Below are 22,669 nucleotides of genomic sequence, written 5' to 3'. Positions count from 1 at the left end.
ACGTAAGGATAAAATTTGAATGCAGATTCAAATTGGATACAATTTTATCATTCGTACTTTTAATGATATTCTTGGAGAGGCGTGTCGCCATTCTTTTCACTTTATTTTCTATTGGTGTTTATCTTTCTAAAACATATATATATATATACATATATATATATATATATATATATATATATATATATATATATATATATATATATTATATATATATATATATATATGTATATGTATATATATATATATATGTATATATATATATATATATGTGTGTGTGTATATATATATATATATATATATATATATATATATATATATATATATATATATATATATATATATATATATATATATATATATATATATATATATATATATATATATATATATATATATATATATATATATATATAATAAACACTTTCAACTTATTCAATTAATTATTTAATCTCATTTTACTTAAAAATATATAACATTAAATAATACTCCTTCCTATTCTTTTTACTTCTCTCATTTTTTTATTGGGTAAATTCACCTTACTTGTCCCATTTTCATTTTGACACAAATTTTTTTTACTTAAATGCCTTTAGTTCACACACATAATTACGAAAATACCTCCACTTACACTACTTACCCAAACTGATTATTAACATTGTAACATCCGTTTTTTTTAAATAATAATAATAATAATAATAATAATAATAATAATAATAATAATATAAATAAATAAATTTCAGAAATTAAAAAAAAAAATAATAATAATAACTCCCCATTAACAAATAACTTCCCACTTCTCCCTCTAAATCTTATAACTAACCTCACTCACCTATTATAAATTAAATCAATTACCCTTAATTTCATTCAAATTATTACCCACATTTTCTTTTTCTCCTACAAACTGCTTCCTCCATCTCCCATTTGCTTAAAATTCAGTCAAGAAAACGCAAGATTTTGATATTAAAGGTATGAAATTTCATCTCTTTATAATATTGTTCTACCAATTTCAATCCAAATTACACTTTTTGTATTTGATAAAAAAAATAAAAAAAAATAATAATTCTAACCTTAGCTTTTCCGGCGATACGGCGGTCACCGGAATACCACCGGCATGCGACGGCGGCCACCGAAGCCACCGCCGGCCGGCACCTTCTCCTTCCTTCTCCCTTTCTCCTTCTCTCTCTTTCTTCCCTTTCTTCTTTCTTTTCGTGGGTATCCTGGGATCAAAACCCACCTTTCTCTTTTTTTTAGTAATCATGATTTCTTTATTTTTTTTTATTTTCTCTTCTCTTTTAACCCTTACAATTTTAAATCTTATAATAAAATGAGTTAACTATGTTATTTAAATCCTTGCTCTTTTATACTACTCTTACAATTTTAAATTACATGTTTAAAATGATTCTTTTTAAATAAAGTATATATACAAAATGAAAAGGAGTCTTTTAATTTATTTCGATGGGTTGATCGGGGTATTAAATTGAGATATATTATTTTCTCGTGTAGACAGCGCATTCGTAGATAGAGATTATTAGGAACGTACGTTGTCTAGGATCGCGTGACAAGGTAATTCTCAATGTCCATCTAATTAGGACTATCCCGTTAATATTATGTGCTAAGTGATAATTAATGTGTTTAAATAGGATGCATGATTTTATATGACATTATTTTATATGATGTTATGTTTTATATATTCTCAAATTATATTTTACTATTATTTTTGTCAAACTTGAATTTATAATTACTATTTTGATAAAATTTATATTAATAACGAAATTAGATACTGTTTAATTTGAAAGAGAAATATTCTAATATTATTATTTTGATCAAAGTTATATTTTTATTTTATTAATGATTTTTAAATGCGATTGAATATAAAGTAGAAATATTTATAATATTAATTCCTATTGCCACCAATTGATATTATAATGGTGATTTGGAAAATGAGATTTCAGTTAGATATTCCTGAGATATATATTTATTGGAAAAATTTATGATTATAAAATAAAATGTATAATGTATGTTTGATTATATGTTTGTGTGCACGCGACTAATTATTAAAATATATTAAATCACGTAAAGTGTAACACGAGGGAAATGAAGCTGTTATATTTGTTGTGATCCAAGTATAAGGGTGATTAGAGCTGTTCAAAACAAACCCGACCCGAAAATCCGACCCGGAATCGAAAATTATCCGACCCGAAAAAAGTAAGTTTTTTAGGTTTACCGAACCGCAATTACCCGAACTGATACTTCACTCGAACCGTTTGATAACCGAAAAGGGCAAAATCGAACTCGAACTGCAACCGAATTTTATAACCGACATATAAACCTTAACCGATGTTACCCGAACTGAACAGTGATCGACCCGAGTCAAATCCGACCCGAATTATGCATGTAACCGAATGTAACCTGACTAAAACCGATTAAGATCGAACTGTTTTTAACCCGAACTGATACAAACCCGATCGATTATTAATCGAACTATTTTTAACCCGAACTGATACAAACCCGAACCGATTGTAAATCGAACTGTTATAAATCCGAATCAAATTTTCACCTTATTTTAGCAAATTAAGTCCAATTTCAGTTTTCTAATAATACGGAAAAAGAAAGAACACAAGTTCTATACAGAAGAGATTGCATATATATATATATATATATATATATATATATATATATATATATATATATATATATATATATATATATATATATATATATATATATATATATATATATATATATATATATATATATATATATATATATATATATATATATATAAACTAATTAAAATAAATTGATCTGCCTAATATTATGGCTGGCAAAAGCTGACCCGACCTACTAATCTGATCTGAAACCGACTCGAAATTAGCGGGTTTGGGTTTAGATTTTTGAACCAATTAATTAAATGGGTCAACCCGACCTGATCTGTTTATTGAATGGGTTAGGTTCAGGTTGAATATTTAAACCCAAAAAAACCTGTTTAACCCATTTATTAAATTTAAGACGAATCAACATTTGCCAAATACTTCGTAAAACTAAGATAATACCAATTACCATGTATTGAGGGATTTGTCAGCTGAAGATGACTTTCAATAAGAAAGGAAGTTGTCCCACATCGGCTAAGGGATTTGTCAGCTGAAGATGACTTTCAATAATAAAGGAAGTTGTCCCACATCGGCTATGAAAAGATACTAATAAAAGAAAAATCCTTTAAATCACTTCCACAGATCTCATACCAACTTACGCAGTCACGCCGTGAGCATAAAGCGAACTATTCTTTTGCCTTTTACTAAAGAATACCGTGTGCTCGCTGCATTAAGTGGCATACGTTTATTTTTGAAGGAAGCCTTTAATTAAGGTTAAATGGGTCAAATGACCTGAAATATGTGAATTTAATGACCTAAAAAAAAAGTAGGTTAAATTGGTCATTAGCAGGTTGATCCGATCTGCTACAGATCAGGTCGGGGTTTCAATTTTTGACCCATTAATTAAATGGATCAGGTTTAGGTTAAGGGTTTATTGACCCATTTTTATATGATCCCAACCTGAAAATGACCCAACCCGACCTGTTTGACACCCCTATCTGCTATATCTGATAAAACAATCAGTAATTATTTTTTGTAAGTAAATGAGCATACATCAATTAAAAACCTGACTATTAACTTATTTCGATATTGACCCGATCAATAGTTATCTGTAACCGATAACTACTCAAAAAATAAAGCTCGAACTCGATCTGTACCCAAAAAAACCGAACCAATTAGTAATCGATGACAACCCGAGACCGATTGACACTCGACACGAACTTCAACCGACACCGAACTGATGCTAACCCGATAGCTTGAATAACCGATCTCTAACCGAACCGTGACTAACCGACTCGACCCGAGTGTAACCCGTTGTAACACACAGCCGAAAAATAACCGATCCGAAATGCAACCGAATCGAATAACACCCGTCCGAAACCGACCCGATCAACCGAATGAACACCTCTAAGGGTGATGAACAAGTTGTCCTGTTTGGTTAGCATAGCTGCCGACAGGTATTATTATTTCTGATACTTGATACGATGTTTGGTCTTCCTTCTATTTGTTGTGATCCAAGTAGAAGGGGTGTGCACACTAGGGTTCCCTGAGACTACTCTGCTGGCCTTGAATTATTTGGGGTGACGACCTATTGATGAAGTAGGTATAGGGGTAAAGCCTCGGCCTACTGGCGTCTCGTTCCCTCAAATTAAAAATTGATTATGTGTTTGTCATTATTAATTATCAAATTAATAAATTGGTTTATGTGATATTATACATATTGTTTTCTCAAATTGTTTTTCTTTTAAACTCAGCTATATATTATTTTCTAAAATTATCTTCAATTTGATTATATTTTATTTTCTTAAATCATTTTCAAACTTAATCGTCTTACGGGATGGAATTGAAATTACTCAATTTTCTGATTTTGGGAGTTTTTCCCTTGTTTTTCTTGCATTCTTATGTTGCAGGTTATTGATTGCGTGGGAATCGTGGAGTGAGAATCACTTAGAAATATAGCTTTTATTAGAGTCGTATTTCAGTTTAAATTTTACCTTAAGTTATTTAAATTTTATATGGATACAGATTACGTTAGTCTTTTCTTATGTTGTAAGACACTTTGTTGGATTTTAAGTTACTAAGTTATTTCTTAGTCGTTAAGCCTTACATTTATTTTATTAGAATTAGATGTGGCGGTAACACTCCCATGAATAGGTTTTGGCTCATGTTTTTCATTAAAGGTGTTTTTAAAAGTCCGACCTATTCTGAGGGTTTTACAAACATAATCACTCATTACTAGCCTTAATGATTACCTCCCTTGTAAAATCAATCCTCCCCCATCCCCATCCCACTAACTAAAACCCTAAATTCTTTCTCTCTCTCATCTTCATCCCTGACTGTGCCTCATCTTCGTCTTCCTCCTTCATCGCCATTGTTACTGATTATCGTCCTTTATCTTGATCTTCATTTTCCTTCATCATCTCTCTTCCCTTCTCTCTCTCTCCTTTCTTTTCTGGTGTTCGATTGTCTTATAGTTTTGGTTTTTTCGGATCTGGGTTTTATTTTCCTCTGGGTTTTCGAATATAGAGTCACCAAGTGCTTGTCTTTCTTGGTTGTCTTCATCTCAAGGTAGTGATCTTGTTGGTCCTCCTGATCCTTGGTTTGACTACTATTTTTAGATGAACAAATTTTGATTTAGCCGATGAATTAAAGTTATTTTTAGCTAAACTAATTTGATTTTGATAAATCAAACATTTATTTTTGATAAACTAAATTTGATTCACCTAAATCAAGCTTATTTTACCTAAAGTAAACTTGATTCAGTTAAATCAAACTTATTTTTATCTAAATTATATTTGATGCAGTCAAATCTAACTATTTTTTAGATGAATAAAACTTAATTCAGCTGAATCAAACTTAATTTTAGCTAAACAAATTTGATTCAGCTGAATCAGACATTCATTTTTTCTAAACTAAACTTGATTTAGCTAAATAAATTTTTGACCTAATTAACTAACTTGATTAAGCTTAATCGAACATTTTTTTTATCAAACTAAACTAGATTAAGATGAATCAAACTTTTTGTTAAACTATACTTAATTGAGCTTTATAAAAAAATTTTAGCTAAACAAAACTTGATTCAACTAAATTAAACCTCTTTTTACCATTACTGTTATTATATTAGTATTATTGTGTATTAGTAATATTAGTATTTATTGATTAACATGTAAGTATGAAGTAACAGTAAGTATTAATATTAGTGTAAAATTCAATTATAAAGACTATAATAAATATACTCTAAAAAGGGTTTAAATGACTACTAGGTTAGATTTTTAATCAATTAAAAAATATTTTAAATGGTATTCCTTTAGAATGGGACCTGCCAAACAAACTTACACAATATTCTATACCTTATATGACCTTACTAATTTTGATTTTATATAATTTCTTTTATTTATAAATATTTTACTATTTTAATTTACTATGTTCATTTACGCTAAAAATCAATGAGGTTAATTAACTGAGACAAAATCTATAATAATAATAATAATAATAATAATAATAATAAGAGTGAGAGCAATGTAAAAGAATTGTGCAAAATTAGTTGGACGAGTTTAAATAAAATATGTTGTAATTAAAATTAGTTGAGACCAATGTAAATAAAATGTGTTGGACAAATTTTATCAACGGCTCCAAGAGTTTAACGGTTCCCACTTCCCAGTTTTCATTCCCACACTCCTATTATTTCACTTCTAAAATGTAAAAATTGTTCCATGTACTGCCTTGCTAACTATTTGTCAATTCACAAACTGTGTTTATTGTTTTGGATTCATCAATAATTACACTTTAAAGAAAGTGCAGTTAGAAGCTAACACTTATAAATGGCTTCTATACTCATCAATTACATAAGGTGTACATAAGGTGTAGATTATGCGTAATTTAGGCTGGGATTATGTCGAGTATCCATCTGGTTAAAAATAGATTCGAGTTGTAACAAGTCGGGTGCAAATTGAGTTAGATTAACTATATTTTCGGATTAATCTCGGGTATGGATCATGGGTCACTCAGGTGGATTATGTCGAGTATCAATCGGGTGAAGGGTTCGAGTTGTAACAGGTCGGGCGCAAATCGAATTCAGTTAACCACATTGTCGGGTTAATATCGCTTGTGGGTTATTCTTGAGTCGGGTTCCGGTCGGTTATGAGTCTAAAATAATCAGGATCATGTCGGGTTATAGGTAACCATCAAGTTCCGGTCGATTACAGGTCACCACACCTTGGTTCAACCAACGGGTCGAAAATATGTTTCAGACAGTATTACAGGTCAGGTTACAGCGATAACCATGTTTATCAGCTATTATATTTACTTGATAAATGAAATACTTTATTAATAGGAAAAATAGACAATAATAATCTTAATTATTCTTTATTCGATCAAAATAATCTTAGCAATTAATTTATAGATAGATTCTCATGTCAAGTATGGTTTATATATATATATATATATATATATATATATATATATATATATATATATATATATATATATATATATATATATATATATATATATATATATATATGTGTGTGTGTGTGTGTGTGTGTGTGTGTATGTGTACACACACATATATATTATATATATATATATATATAATCAAACTATAAATTAATTTGTTTTGAAAATTGTAAATGTATTAATAATACTCAAATTACTATTAGATTGAGGTACATATTACTAATATATATAAAACATTATCATAAAATCATATACTAAATAAATATAGTATAAAATATAATTTAAATGTTGAATGTTTTTAGTAAATCCTTAAAATAAGTTTTCTGCTTAAAAAACATATTTTTTTTATAATATTAAAATATAACCTGATTTATTTACTTATGTATTATAAACTTGTCAAACATATGTGATGGACTTATCATATTTAATTCACTGATATCTTATCTTAATTATTTACTTATATAATTAATGTATAGTTTATTTAATTTGTATAGTTTTTTTTAATATATCCATGTAAATAAATATATAGGATAATTTATAAAAAAGTATTTCAAAATTATTTTCCTTTTTTAATACAAAACAAAATCATTTTAAAGAAAATAAATTTTTTAAATAAATAATTAATATGCTATCTGACAATTAACCAATGTGATGAAAAGATATACTACACATCTTAATTGATTTTATTTGTTAAAAAAATTAGTAAATAATATATAGTGTTAAAATCATTTGTAACTAGTCAATTAAACAAATCTAATGAGAAAGATATAACACAATGTGCAAATAAATATTTGCCAAATTAGAATAAAAAAAGAACAAGAACATTTTAATTGTAAAATCAACATGTTTTTTAATTGTTTCTTTATTAAAATAGTACATAAATACCATAACAATTCCAATAATGTGGTGCACTTTCTCAAAATAATTCAACAATTAATTATTCCATAACAATGCAATTTAAGCATTATTAAACCAAATTTCAAACATAAATCATGCAAAAATTCAAACATCACCTGCTCTATTCTTTGAACATAAAAATAATGTGATACTATTATATTTTATTATAATATAGTTCAAAGGTTTCCAGTCTTCTTGCCTAAATTAATTTTTTTTTTTCAAATGGGCAAGTTGGCATAATTGAAAGTAGTTGCAGACATCTTAAATAGTTGGTTTTAGTGGCTTGTAAGTTGTTCATAAACAAAGCCACGGACTAAATAATCCGAAATAAGTTACCAGAATCCGGATCTGCACAATATAAAACAGGAAAATTGGTCGAACTCAGCTTACATTTCTGGGACCTGTCAACAAAGAAAAGGTTATAGTTTTAGCTTCATCAAACCAACATTACCAATACATAAATGCCCATTATTACTTATTATATCCCTTTAAATTTGCTACACGTTATGACTTCTCAGTTCTCACTCCAATTTGCAGAATGTAGTAAGTTCAAAGCGACTAGCGAAGTTTATTCTCGAATTTTACATCCTTGAACCTCCATGAAAGAAAATGCATTACTTTTTTTGGGCAACAACCCGACACCAGTGGTTATTGTTACTGGTCGGTTTGCCTCAGAGGTTTAACACATCAGTCTTGAATACCACACTTGTATGCGACACTTGAAGATTAACACACAAAACTAAGAATAAATAGATAGAAGATCGGAGAGAAAATTTAGACAATAATTGAGAAATGTGTACGTCAAAGGAGACCTTTTTTTAAAAGAATGAAACCACTGGACAATAACAACTCTTACGGTGTCAATAGTTTGAATGGTTTAGATTAAATGTGTCAAAGACGGTAAGGTTTAACGAATTAGCTTAGCTCAATTCTCAAGCCTAAGCTTGGCACGTGCGCAGCAACGCACATGGTCTAAGCCCTTAATCAAGGATCACCAAAAAAACTCCTCTTAACACCAACTTAAACAATGTAAGGGGAGGTGAAGTAAATAAACAAGACTTTACACCTTCCCTATGAGCTATGTGGCACAATCAATAAAGGCTTTGGGTCCTCAACTTCCAATGTTTTTAACATACTTCCTCTGCCCACTAAATTTACCCCACTTTTATTTTGGTACGTTCTACCAAGTTTACCTTATTTCTATTTTTTGCCATGATCCATACACTTTCTTTTATTCTCATCCACACATTTAAGTTATCTATTCATCGCATCCACACATTTCTCTCACTTTTCCGTAAAAAACCACTATACTCACCTTTCTTATAATTCCCACTAATTGTCTTTGGGGCAAAATTAGTGGCACAGAGGGAATAATTAATACTTCCTCCATTCTGAAATACTTGCTACATAACGGTTATTGACACTATTCATCGTTCAAACTTATATTATATGTCGCGACTAATATATATGAAAAAAATATAATCAAGTAAAACATTGTTTGAATTGTCTAATCGCATACTTTGACAATATTAACTTTTATAATTTTTAGATGTGCGTAGATCAATATATAAATGATCAAAATAACATATTAAACGTAAAAGGTCAAATGTAGCAAATATAATGAAACGGAAGAAGTCTTATCTCACAAATGTTGCCAAATCTTTAATGAAAACTTATAAAAGCCACAAGACCCTATGATTCATTAGAAGTAATGCAAAACAAACCTTAAAAGCTATCAATAATCTTATAAGACTTACTCGTTTCCAAGAAAGGCAATATAAATCTAGCCTCACTGACTCACCGTTAGACCACATCTGACAAGTTTTACTAGGTTTAATCTTTTTATGTTCATGTGAATTAGGATGATACGATGGCAGAGCTTCACTTTAAGTTGTCCAACATACAATCATAGGTAAAATAAGAATCGACATAGAAACCAGTACCTGGTGTGCTGGAAGAATACCTATCACTCGGGCATGCTCCCATTGCCTTCGGACGTTTCACCAGGAATTAGAGAACTAACAGTTTTGGAGCCATTATTTTGCGGGGTCTCATCAGATTCAGGCTTGATCTCTATAACTTCAGCAATTACTTTAGGGACCTCATTTATCAAGCGAGCCTGCTCTTCCTTGGACTGTAGCATGTCTCTCCTTTTCCGATAATCATATAATGTGAAAAGCCATCGAGGTTAAGGATAATTATTTCACATTGTAAAAAAACTAAAGCCAACGGAAATTTCTGAAAATAAATTCACAAATTTACAGTCATCACACATGATGACTGGTTCTCTTGGAAAATTTTAAAAACATTGTTCCTAATGTAATACTATATATCTAATGATACCTTAAAAATTCATATGATGATAGTAGATGTTGTGGTAAAGTTAATGGTTTTATAACTACAAGGTCAAGTGTTTAAATCTTTGGCCCTAATTTTTAACCTTAAATTTTAAACCAAGTTTCGTTATATGAATGCACTAAATGGAAGCAAATATTTCCGTAGGTTTTGGGAAAGGATTTTATTTCAAGATCCATTATTATGCTTGAAACTTAAAGCAATCAAAAGAGGAAAAAAAAATCAATAAATTGACTGTTGTGATGGATATTCAGCTCTTCGTCCCTTTTCATTTGCTAGATCAATGCGATTCCGTAGAATAGAGAGTTCTATGTTGATCCACTGCACGTAATTGCAAAGAGATAAAATATGAAAATAAATAGATATAAAATCCACTCGAAGTTACCACATATAGCCCAAGGTAGGTAAATGTTCAGGTAATGCACTACTCATGCTAAGACGGATCACGAATGCGAATCTAAAAGATAAACTGGGAAGATGCATAAAAGGAAAAAAGAAAACTAATAAATAGACTTGTTAAATCTATTCAACAAGAAAATAATATTTTGTTAAATCTCCTCTGGAGCCTCAAGGCAAGGGAGGTTGTGAGGACACAGATATCACCTAAAGAATGCATTATATTTATGCTTGCAAGAAAACCGGTACGAGTCAACAAAAAAAAAAAATATTTTAGCGATCTGAAACACCATAACCATTGTTGGGTTACTAGACCATACATACTCCTTAATATATATAACACTCCTACAATAGTTAAATACTCACGTGTTTTGTCATATCTTCATGAAGCTCTTTTGCTTTCATCTCAAGCTCGACCTGTGTGGAGTAAAATATTCTTAATCAAAAACCAAACTTCCATTTAACAAATTTGCAGCTAATTTCTCTTGCAGATGGAGGAGTAAGATTTAGTGTAGATTCCTTTATACTTCTATATATATTCCTAGCAATCAGTTTCACAATAGAAAAAAGAAATGTAATGATATTTCTTGTTATGAAAAATACATTTGTACACAACACAAAAATTGTTGATCAATTTTTTTCATCAAAAAATTATAGTAGTGTCTACGTAGCTAAAGATGTTGATCAGTTCTTAGCATAAAGTTGAAAAGTCTTACAACAGTAGGCTTTGGAAGAAGACCACTATCCACTTTCTGGCGCAGCTCCTCACAATCTTCCTGCATATGTAAACAATTTAATGGCGCCACAATTACTAAAAAAATACATACTTTTAAATCCCCTTGCATCAAAAATAAACAATATAAGAAAAAGACATGATTAAATACTATATCAATAACCAGAAGTTAAAAATAAACGGCAATCGATCTGCAAAGGAAAAACAGTAATTTAGGCCAAGGACTGAAAGGACTTGCGAATTCTTGCCATAAAATTTCATATCATGCAATATTTAGTCCTGACCTCATTATATTCCCATTTGTCCGATTTCAGGAAGGACTTAGTCAAGAATAAGTTCAAAATGCAAGGAAGAAACCACTTTTATAATGAGCGCCTTCTAGTAAAGGGTAGTAACAGCACTAATTAGAGTAGAGCCATAGAGAGAAAGTGTAGCGACTCCATTTTTTCACTTTATACATCTCATAAAAGATTTGTGCACAAGATTTATAGGTTTAGAGCACATACAAGATTTACACTATTTACAAATCAAATTATTAACAATTTATTTAGCATTGGGATGTAAAAAAGCTATTATTATTGAAGATTACCCTGAAGATATAAAAGACATATTTAGATGTTAAAAGTTTAAAAAATTACTAACATGTAACATATAATAAGCAAAAGTATCTGTCTAGTTGAGTACCTCAGATATATCATCATTTGACAACAAACGAATGGGGACATCATTAGGAAGATAAGATACTTGAAGAAGAACCTTTCCACTCGCATCACCACAGTTTTGGACTCCTGAGAAGGTAAGCATGGAAACAATCGCTAACTTACAGCTTGATTCAGGATATAGCAATAAATTACAGACATCTATCAGTATAAATGTAGTTTGAAAATACCCAACTAATACAGAACAAGCTGCTCGTTTTTGCGAGTAACATCTATCGGAGAAGGATTACACATATAGTTGAAGTAAACAAATCAACAGGAACATAATATTCTCAAGGTTTTACAAATGTATGGTTCCCTTTTCCTATATTTAGAACAAATAAGAACAGTTGAAACTACTAAGAAAATCAAATGTTTTCAGAGTAATCCGATTTCCTTTTTGGTTTCTATTGTTGTAAATGACGGCCTACATATAGTCCAGGTGTTTTTCTTAACCAAACCCATTTTGTTGAAAAGCACAAATGATTTAAACATCAATATAGATTCAACTAGCAAATTCACATGGTCTTTCTATAAAGGGGCAGCAGTTTGAGAATGCACATTGTTTTCGGTAAAAGACAAAAGGATGTAGAAAACTAATACATCTCTCATCATCACCTGATATAGCAATATATGCATTACCTATTACTGGAAGAACTTGATATGGATGCCTCGGATCAAATGGTTCTGATTTGACTTTCACAAAGCTTCCCACCACTTTGCTTTCAAAAGTTTCACGTTGCTCCAACAGTTTCTCCACCAAACACCTCTTCAAGTAAACAAGCTTCATGTTTTGTGGTCCTATGATTGCATATTCACTATATATGATTTTAACCATAACTTCTTTCTCAGGCTCTTCCAAAATCGCTTCTTTCTGTTGAAACTTTTCCATAAGTGATCCTTTATGCTGAAAGGATCCAACCTTTCTCCACCAAGCCTGCTTTTTTCCAGGTGCCGAAGCATTGTCCTCATCATATCCTGAACTGTATCCTTCATCTTCTGACTGATCTAGGTTTTCAAAAAAATGTGGTTCTAAAACATCATTTATTTTATACACGCTAATTGACTTTCTTCCAAGGAGGGACCGCAGACGCGTATCACAAAGAATCAGCTTCTTTTTGTCTGGATGAAGCAGTTTATTTTCAGTTACATACTTATTGACGATTGATGCAACATCATCCTGAGATAGCTTCTTGCTAGTATCTGCTCCAATAGACGAAAGAAATTCTAAAAGAGGTTTAGAAGCCCAACCTACATACTCGATTCTTTTCGGTCCTTTGCGCTTTCTCGGCGTTTTCTTGGGCTTCTTTTTATCAACTATAACCAGCTGTACAACGTTGTCACTATCATATTCATCATCTGGTAATTCTTTATTTTCTTCCTCTTTGACAGATTCATCGGAGTCAGATTGCGGTTTCTGATAGTGGTTTGACTTACGAGACAGCTCCCAGCAGTTTTCACCCTTTTTCATCAGGACATCAGCATAGTGTAGATCTTCTAAAGTCAAACCTTCTTTTTCCTTAATTATATCCCAGTATTCTTTAAATAAACCTTCATATGTTTCTCTATCTTTGAAGTCTACCTTTTCCTGGAAACATATAGAAATTAGTCAGCTATCAAAGTACGGACATAGTAACATTATGTAATATCAAATTATAGATAAACTTGTACAAATTTACCTTTATAAAGTTTGACAACATCAGTCCCCAAATATTTATCCCAGTTCACTTTTGTTTATTTATATAGATGAAAAGCAACGCAAGTGCGGCCAACAGAGTCAAGAAAGAAGTGTGGGCGCGAGTATTTATTGGCCAAAAAAGAAATGGAACAAATATTCTGTGACAATCTACATATAAATGGGCAAATAACTAGAGGAAAGGGTATATATAGATGTGCAGCATACTCATTGGGAAAAACAGTCAATTACAACCTAACGTGAATATGGGGCAAACATTTAGGGACAAAGGAATATACATATAAGAAATATACTAAATGCGCTCCTAAAGAGGAACTTGTCCCTAATGGAGTAAGAGAATTATGTGTAGCAGAGCCACCATACCATATAAGTAACGATATTTTTTTCAATGGATCTTTAAACAGAATGACCACCACACTTGGTATCTCATAATACATACGTGAAGAAGTTATAAGATTCTTTTATCTAGTCCATTATAATCCAAAAGCCAAGAAAAAAAATGCTATTCGAGGTCAGAGAATCGTTACAATACAAATGATTGTAGTTATCCATACGTATGATACTCTCCCATGCTTGAAGTATCGCATGTTGGCCGAAGCCCAAACCTAATCTCCATGGGGAAAGAAGAACCTCATTAATTTTATCTTTGGAAAATGCTAACGGCCTAACATGAGTTAGGATCACTAGTCCCTTTTTATATCCCATCAAGTGTCTCCCTTTCTCTTGCTTTTTACATGTCATGAATTTAAATAAATCATATGCTAATGATGAATATAAGCAAGGTGGTTAACTAAGAGGCATTGGGGCATAAGATAGCCCATGAAGTGTATCAAAGAAGTCAATTAGTCTAAGAAACACTCCACGGAGAAACATATTCTTACTCGATGTCGTCAGACACTATTGCTTGCGTAATTGAGCACATACATTATTTTAACATTGTCTACTAGTTTCGAAGCTTTTTTGAATTATTGAAGGACATTACAGATACCATACTATACTAGGTCTAGATCTGACCTTATGTTATGTTTCAGATTTGCCCTTGGATCTTTCGATAGTATGATCTCAACTTATTCCTACGTGTTCAGCATTATGATCACAATACTATCCTAGGATGAAAAACAGAAAATACCTTCCAGTCTGTGGTTTTCATTGTAGGATTTAAGAACATGTACAGCAAATGATAAGAAAAGGATTTAATGAGAAAGCACACATACAGCCACAATGCCATTGAGATGCCTCAGTAATCTTTTAAGATGGGAAAAAATGTAAAATGAAAACTCCGATCAGATTAATCCATTGATACAAGTAGAAAACGGGATAAAAGGACAACGCCATTACGATTTCAGCGTACTATAACGTTGTCCGCATCTTATTGAGTAAAGGACAGATGCTTTGGTGGTGATATATGGAGGACCGAGGATATCCCCATGTTTTACCCAAGAAGATAAGTCAAAATTAAAAATAACCAAGAAAATTATGAATATGATGTTTGAACAAGGCAAGAATCATTCCAATATCAAAGATATGAATCCAACTAGATCATTATACAACAATAAGTTAGAAACTATCTCTCACCCCATCCGAGTCAATTTCTCCGCCTTCATCTCCAAGTAATGCAAGCTTAAGGCAATCATTGCAGAACCCTTTGTTACCTCTAACTTTTGCAAATGTAGCATCCTTGAAGCAGCTTAGGCAAACAGCATTTGGACAGCAGTAACACTGATACCTTGAACTTTTATGACAAATAAGGCATGAATGCCAGCCTGAAAATTTATCAATCATCAACTTGCTCGTGCCTTCTCCAAAATAAGAAAATTATTTAGAATTGATAAAAAGCAGACAAATGGGCATGATATATTTTAGTTCATACATAGAATATGACACGTCTTAACTAGACTAACGTCAGGACACATCTTAACTAGACTAACGTCAGGACACATCTTAACTAGACTAACGTCAGGAATCTCACGGACACTTTGACATATCAAATTATTCAAACTGCTATTTTTAGAGTATCTTCTTAACATTAATTAGAAAGCCTATGATAGGAATGCAACACCAACAGTCAGCCATAAATAAAGCAGAGCATGAGCTTGACTATTTACACGAAACATGCATAATGATGCTGCTTATAATGACTTATATAATGGTCCACGAGATAACATTATAACGGCACAAGTCACAACAATGTATCAAGATTCTTCCGATAAATTTACCACAAATCCATTTTTCTTCAATGTCTTCAGTTGATTCTTCCTGACCGACACATCTAGGGTGATACGCTTTATTACAGTCCCTGCAGAATCAAATCACAAATAAGGAACTGAAAAACATATAAGACTGGAAGGAGAAAACAAAGCAGGCTCAAAGTTAGAGCATCCACATTTACGTAGATAGTAACTCGATGTTTTTATAAATTATGTTCCAAACAAGTTGGCCTATAAATTCTGTCCATCATCAAAAGCCCATAAGTAAACCGACGGGTTAAGAAAGCATAATGATCTCTTAGGCAGATACAATTTCTATTACACTTCCCCGAAGGGAAAATAAGAGACCATTCGATATCACCACCATATAACACATTCTAACACAAAAACGACCATCCGAAACAGCTACAGCTACAATATCCATTTCCCTTAATGGTTTTTATAGTTTTAAAGCGATAATGATGTCAAATTAGTTCCATACAAGTTATCATCAAAAAATAGCAAATTTTAGATCTCCAAATATCTATTTATTCTCGAAAAAAACTAAAAACAAAATGAATACAAATCTATCCAATTAGCTATACTAAACATGAAATTTCCTAAAAATGTTCCCAACAACTGAATCATTAGAAGAAAAAAACTGAGGTGAATGACTCAAATAAAAAAATGCTTTTGCTTTCTGGGTTTTACATAATGTAGCTTTATGCTATAGCAGAAAGGTTCAAAAGTGACCCAAATTTTAAGTAGCACCAGCAAGTCTGCAACAGCACAGCCACTAAATTATTGCCTGAATTTAAGGGTAGTAAAATCTAAAGCACCTGCCACGCACGTGCAACACACCTAACTCCTCAGTCTTCAATCAGTAAGATAGTAACCATTCATCAAAAGAAAATCAGTTGACTATTCATTACATTTTTTTCTCCACCATTAATTAAAATCAGTAAGATAATAACCAAATAATTTATGTAAGAGAATAAAAAACAGAATTTAAAATATAATTTTCCCTGTTTTCTCTCATTTAAGGACATTGCCTTTTCCCTTGCTGACTTACTTAAAAATTACAAAGATCAAAACTTTAAACATAAATCACAGAAGTATGAGATGAGCACAGTAAACCAAATTTCACATAAAGCGACATAAAACAAATAACATCAGAAAAAAAAAAAAAAATCGATGCAAAACAAAAATATAAAAAAATGATTCCAGAAATGCTACATTTTTATTCACATAGATTCAACTAAAAACTTAATAAACTAGTAGTATTTTTTTAAAAAAAGCATGATCAGGAAAAAGCCCCCCAAAAAACCCAGAGTTTTGTTACATTTTTTCATTAAATTTCAGCAACACACTTGATAATAAACCAGATTTTTAAAAAAAAAATAATAATAAAAATTTAAAAAAAAAAAAACAGTATGATCAGGAAAAAAACCTCAAAAAACCCCAGAATTTCAATGCATTTTTTCATAAACTTTCAGCAAAACCCAATTCAAATACCATATAAACTAGTAAAAAAACAGCAAAACAAGGAAGAAATTCAACAAAAAAACCCAGAAAAATGCTACATTGAAACATGAATTAATGATGAATAAAAAAAGAGAAATAGTAAGAAAGAATCTCACTTGTGGTCACAAACCATAAGAAGACCACCATCTTTACAAACAAAGCAGTAATCTTCAGACCCTTCTACATCTTTTATTTGTTCTTCTGTATCTTTTATTTGTTTTTCTTCAACTTTTTCTTCAACTTTTTCTTTTATTTGCTTATTATTTTTTCTCTTTCTCTTTACCATTGTTGATTTTGAGGGGTAAAAAGTAAAGAACAAGAGAAATACAGAAAGAGAAAGAGTAAAGACTATAAAAACTATTAAGACTAAAACCAAAGAGTGTGTTTTTTGAGCTTGTGAAAAATGAAAGAGTTTATTTAAACATTAAAACCTAAGCTACAAGTGTGGGGCCAAGCAAAGGTTGGTGATTTTTTAGCAAATTAAATTAATTTAATGTATACGATTTACAAGACTAAAGCCATGTCAAGCAAGGGTCAATCGATGTGATTGTCTTTCTTCTTTAATTCATTATATTATATTTATTATATTTGATTTTTTTTTGCAATTTAATATGATATTTAGATTATTTTATATATTAAATTATATATAATTGAAAATTATAAAAAATATCATTTAAATATTAGTCATAATATACAAAATAAACTTAAATAATAAATAGTATTAGTAATTATAATATAGCAAATGATTCAAAGCAAAAAGTATCATTTAATACTAATAAAGTTTATAATCAATTAAGCTCGGACTGAATTCCCTTGTAAGCGATCATTATGATCAAAAGTTGCATGGATCCAACTTCATCTTTATCCTATTTAGTATTTTACTTTTGAAACGCTGGTATATTTACGTTTTATGTTACTAATTGCGAAATGATAGTCATTGAGGGAGTATCAAGTAGCATACTCAATGTATCTCAACCATTGCAATTTGACATTTGGCTTTGAAATCAGAATCCGCTTCCTTGATGTTTGAGATTTTTTTAGTTCAATATGATATGATATAGACATTGATATAATAGGTGATTTGTTGCCTATTCAGCTTTGATTTATTTCCTTAATTATGAGATATTGGATAGAAGTACATTATTATAGAGCACTTTTTATTACTTGTACAGTAGTACTGGTTTCAATGATGCACGTGAGTTGTGCGTGACTATACATTAGCGGATATATTGGGTACCGATCGGATTGAACCCTAGCATAGATTGTTTGGTTGTTAGCATTAAATTGTAATAAAAGAATTAATTTGTAATGTAAATTTTATTTATTGTTCTATCCTTCCCGTATTGATGGAACTTTTATTAAATAAAAGTTTATTTTGGAGTTTTTCGTTTACTATCCACTTCATATTGTCCAATTGACAATGTATAGAATATGTTTTTTGAAGAAAAATGAGACAATTGAAATAGAATAGGCATGATTATTAAGTTTGATAAAAAAAGTTATTACCAAAAATTACACTAACACATCATTATCATTTTCGCTATTTAATATCGCCAGCCAAAAGGACTACAATAGCTATAGTATCAGGACTTTATTATATTGACTTGGATTTATGTTATGTTTAAGTATAATAGAAATATTAGATTTTAGTCGGAATCTAATGTTTAAAACCCAAATTCGATTTAACTCTATTCAAATTCGTTTCAAGTTCGATTTATGGCTAATTTTAGAATTATTTTAGATCAATTTGCACTTTTTTTTTCTTAATTCCGACCCATAGATTGTGTTGTCCAAATTTTGCATCTGATTCATGACTACCTCTGTATAAGATTAAAAAAATCTTCTATTAGATCGAAAATTTTTGACTTGGGTTTAGATTAGATTAGGCAGCTAGTTTTGTTTTTCAAAAAAAATATAGTTTTTGGTTGATTCTCAAGAAATTAAATAAATATTTTTTGATTATTTAGTCTTAACTAAATAGGGTATGTTCATATCATATTTATTATAGAATCAATTGTAATTCACTTAAATATGCACTGTTTGTCTTTTTTCTTAATTTATTATATAAGAATGCAAATGATTATGTGAACATTCCTCCTCATCACCAAAAGTCTTAGTATTTAACACTCAAAGCATGGTGGATCTGATAGGATTAGTAGAGTTCCTATTTTGATTTAACTATGAACTAAATACTAATTGCAAGTGTTCACTTTAGAATGGGATACAATTAACCAAATATAAATCTGACTTTTGTAAGAAGAAAGTGAATATTGTGGAGATTTTTAGTGCGGTTCAAAATTTCTTTAATTCATTCTCTTTCAAGATCAATACAAAAATTAACAAATGTAAGTTGGGACTGAGGACTCCCTTAGAGGACCACATTTAATGCCTAGAATAGTAAATTTAGAGAAATGAGAGCCTAGATTCTTACTAAGAATTACACAATGGCCTTTAACCTTGTTGATTATTAGGGTTTCTTTATGACTCGTGATCTATTGTACATAGAATAAATGCTAATAATCATTGTACATAGAATAAAAACTGCAATTCACATACCTTATAAATGATTTATTAGAGTTGTTTTTATAGTAAAATATTGGTAAGGAATTAAAAAACATAATTTAAGGAATACTTTCGTTTTACCATTAGTTTTGATTGGGTGAAATGATATAACTTTTCATAACCTTTTTGATTTTTCTTTTTTATTTGGTAGCACAAGTCAAATATGCATGTCTCATACTTTATGTTGAGCTGGTAGATTCCTATTAGTGGAAAAGTTGAACATTAAATGCATTGTTTATCTTATTTTCCTAAGCGGGTAAGCACCTTACTTTAATAGGTAAATAAGTAGTTGTTGCATTCATTTTTGTGTTCATTACTTGCCTCTTTAGTGATTTCCTGCTTGAAGGACAACCGTAATTCTGTGTTCAAGTGCATACAATCTTCCTCTCAAATATCTAAGTCACGGTAGACAGGTCAAGGGTATGTTTTATATGTTATGTTGCTCTTATGTGCTGAAAGCTTTTACTCTCAATGGAACCCTCCTATGATTTAGAAGGTTGAATTTTTTTCTTAACATGGACCATATTTTAAGTCATCATCCTTCTAGGGGAGTAGATATTAGGATGTAACATAATCTTTATCCTTCTCCTAGGGAAAAATATTTGTTTGGAGACCAAATGGTGTGGTTTACATTGTTAGAATAAACACCTGCTGGATTTACTTCTAGTGATAATTTAGACAAGGAGGAGAGTTTTTTCTCCATTTTCTTAGATAAGTTGAACAGTTAGCATATATGATTTGACCCTGGTAAACTTGTTCAGGTTCCATGTAAGCATTTTCTGAAATTTGTTCATTATTGCTTTATTGAGTAGTGTGAATTTAATGTATTATAATGCTTTAGTTTGAACCTTTCCCAAGTAATAAATACAATCAACGTGTCAATCTCTTTTTAAGTTTTCAAGAGCATGTAAATACAATCAAGACAATTAATTCTTTTAAGTAGTTTGCTTTTGAGTTAACCAAATTTTAACTTATTGTTCTTTATATTTTTCTTGAAATAAATTCATCTCAAGTATTTCTCTTTCTGAAACTTTTGCAATTTGCATGTATTGATATGTTATTGTTGTTGTTCTTCTTGTAACAAATGTTCATAAATTTGATTTAACAGCACCAAATTAAGGGATTGCAACTATTAAAGAACTTAGTAGAGGTTTAACTAATGACTTGTTAGGGATTTAACATATGAGATAGCTTTAAGCAAACCATATGCACTTTCCAATGAACATCCTATTGACCAAAAGTATATTTTCTTGGATGCCCCCGCCTTAAGTAAAGCATTAGTAGGTTTAAGGTAATGACTTTCCCACCTATTTTGGTGGACACTATAGCTAAGAAATTAGATAGGCATAGACAACCCCAAAACTCTAAACATGATGAGAGAACGAATAGTGTAGTTTGTAATAGGGCCTATTATTTTGTACCCCGTGAAAAGGAGTACTAGTGTAGACTAGATTATGTAGACATAATGTTCTATTAGAGTACAGTTTCTCTAAACGACTTGTTGGAAATTAATATCTTAATAAATGTTTACCATTTTTTTTTAGAAAAAAATTACGTAGAATAATCCAACTTTTTCATGATATTCCTATAATAATCCCACATATTGATTAACCATGAATAATCTTAATTTTATGAGGTATTTTCCTAGACTTGGGTAACCGAATTGTTGTTATGATTGATTTTGATGGTAATAAACAAATGATGATTATCAAACTAATATGTGAATGATGATTATCAAACTAATATGTGTGTAAAGATGTGCATGAACAAGTTATAGGTTATGAATATGAAAGCTCCAAAGAACATCAATAACTTGAAGGGTTATTTTAAAGCATACAACAAAATAAATGTACAGTTTTTTTTTATGAGATCGTAAAGGAAAGGTATATGATCCGGAGTAGGATTGTTGATGAGAGTACATAAAGACTTGGTCAAGGAAGTTGTGATAATCTGTGATATCCAAAAAAGCTAAAATCTGCTAAGGATGTTAAAGCCTTAAAGGGTAGACAGGAGATCTACTGTTCCCAGCTGATAGTATGTTGTTTCGTGTTAATAAGTCAGAGACAATGCAATGTTCCCAAAAATCAAGTTTGAAAGCTTAAAGTCAAACTGAGAAAATCTAAAGAGAAGCTTTGAAGTCGAAGTCAATCACTAGAGACATGAATATTCAAGTATGAGTATACTAGGCTTCATGTAAGTATGATGAAACATAGAATATGTTAATATACGTGAAGGAACATGAGTATGTCCCGAAACAAGTCAGTTTAGGAATAAGTCAATTTAGAAATAGGTCATTGTCCCTAACAGAACAAGTATAAGTCAATTTAGGAACACCCTAATGAATATATGACTAATAGATCTGCGTAAAACACAATAAAGTATAAAATGATAAAAAAAATTAGTTATTTAATAATTTATTTATAATTAAAATGATTTTTTAAATAACAAGTTAAAAAGATAAAATTTGTTATAAATAGGCCACGTTATATTAAAAGGGTTTTTATTTGAAATAGACAACTCCTTTAAAAAAATCATTCCTTAAAAAGTGGAGTAAAAATAAGAGATTTTTACTCTACTAT

General features: G+C 30.4%; 1 protein-coding gene and 1 non-coding gene across 2 annotated transcripts; one reads left to right on the top strand and one right to left on the bottom strand.

Annotated features, from left to right (window-relative positions):
• Positions 1–3,249: 3,249 nt before the first annotated feature.
• Positions 3,250–3,365, top strand: LOC130819595 (U5 spliceosomal RNA). The gene has a single exon (XR_009044634.1). It is a non-coding gene; the product is annotated as a U5 spliceosomal RNA (small nuclear RNA).
• Positions 3,366–8,067: 4,702 nt separating this feature from the next.
• On the bottom strand, positions 8,068–17,910 carry LOC130817682 (uncharacterized protein At5g08430-like). The gene is made up of 10 exons (XM_057683528.1): positions 17,645–17,910; positions 16,035–16,114; positions 15,394–15,581; positions 12,765–13,710; positions 12,109–12,212; positions 11,408–11,467; positions 11,058–11,108; positions 10,546–10,616; positions 9,884–10,111; positions 8,068–8,341 (listed from the first exon to the last, which is right to left on the bottom strand). The coding sequence occupies exons 1-9, from the start codon at positions 17,812–17,814 to the stop codon at positions 9,907–9,909; spliced, it is 1,875 nt and encodes a 624-aa protein (XP_057539511.1). The 5' UTR covers positions 17,815–17,910; the 3' UTR covers positions 8,068–8,341; positions 9,884–9,906.
• Positions 17,911–22,669: the final 4,759 nt, after the last annotated feature.

The sequence above is a fragment of the Amaranthus tricolor genome, chromosome 7, assembly GCF_026212465.1.
Source record: "Amaranthus tricolor cultivar Red isolate AtriRed21 chromosome 7, ASM2621246v1, whole genome shotgun sequence".
Classification (NCBI taxonomy): Eukaryota; Viridiplantae; Streptophyta; class Magnoliopsida; order Caryophyllales; family Amaranthaceae; genus Amaranthus; species Amaranthus tricolor.
The sequence above is the reverse complement of the archived record's forward strand: the minus strand, read 5'-3'. Positions and strand labels throughout refer to the sequence as shown.

Excerpts from the sequence above, each read along its gene's own strand:
- LOC130817682 (XM_057683528.1), bottom strand. The coding sequence starts at position 17,814 with ATGGTAAAGAGAAAGAGAAAAAATAATAAGCAAATAAAAGAAAAAGTT. Across the intron at positions 16,115-17,644 it reads CTTATGGTTTGTGACCACAA|GGACTGTAATAAAGCGTATC; the intron begins GTGAGATTCTTT and ends TTGATTCTGCAG. Across the intron at positions 11,468-12,108 it reads CAAATGATGATATATCTGAG|GAAGATTGTGAGGAGCTGCG; the intron begins GTACTCAACTAG and ends TTACATATGCAG.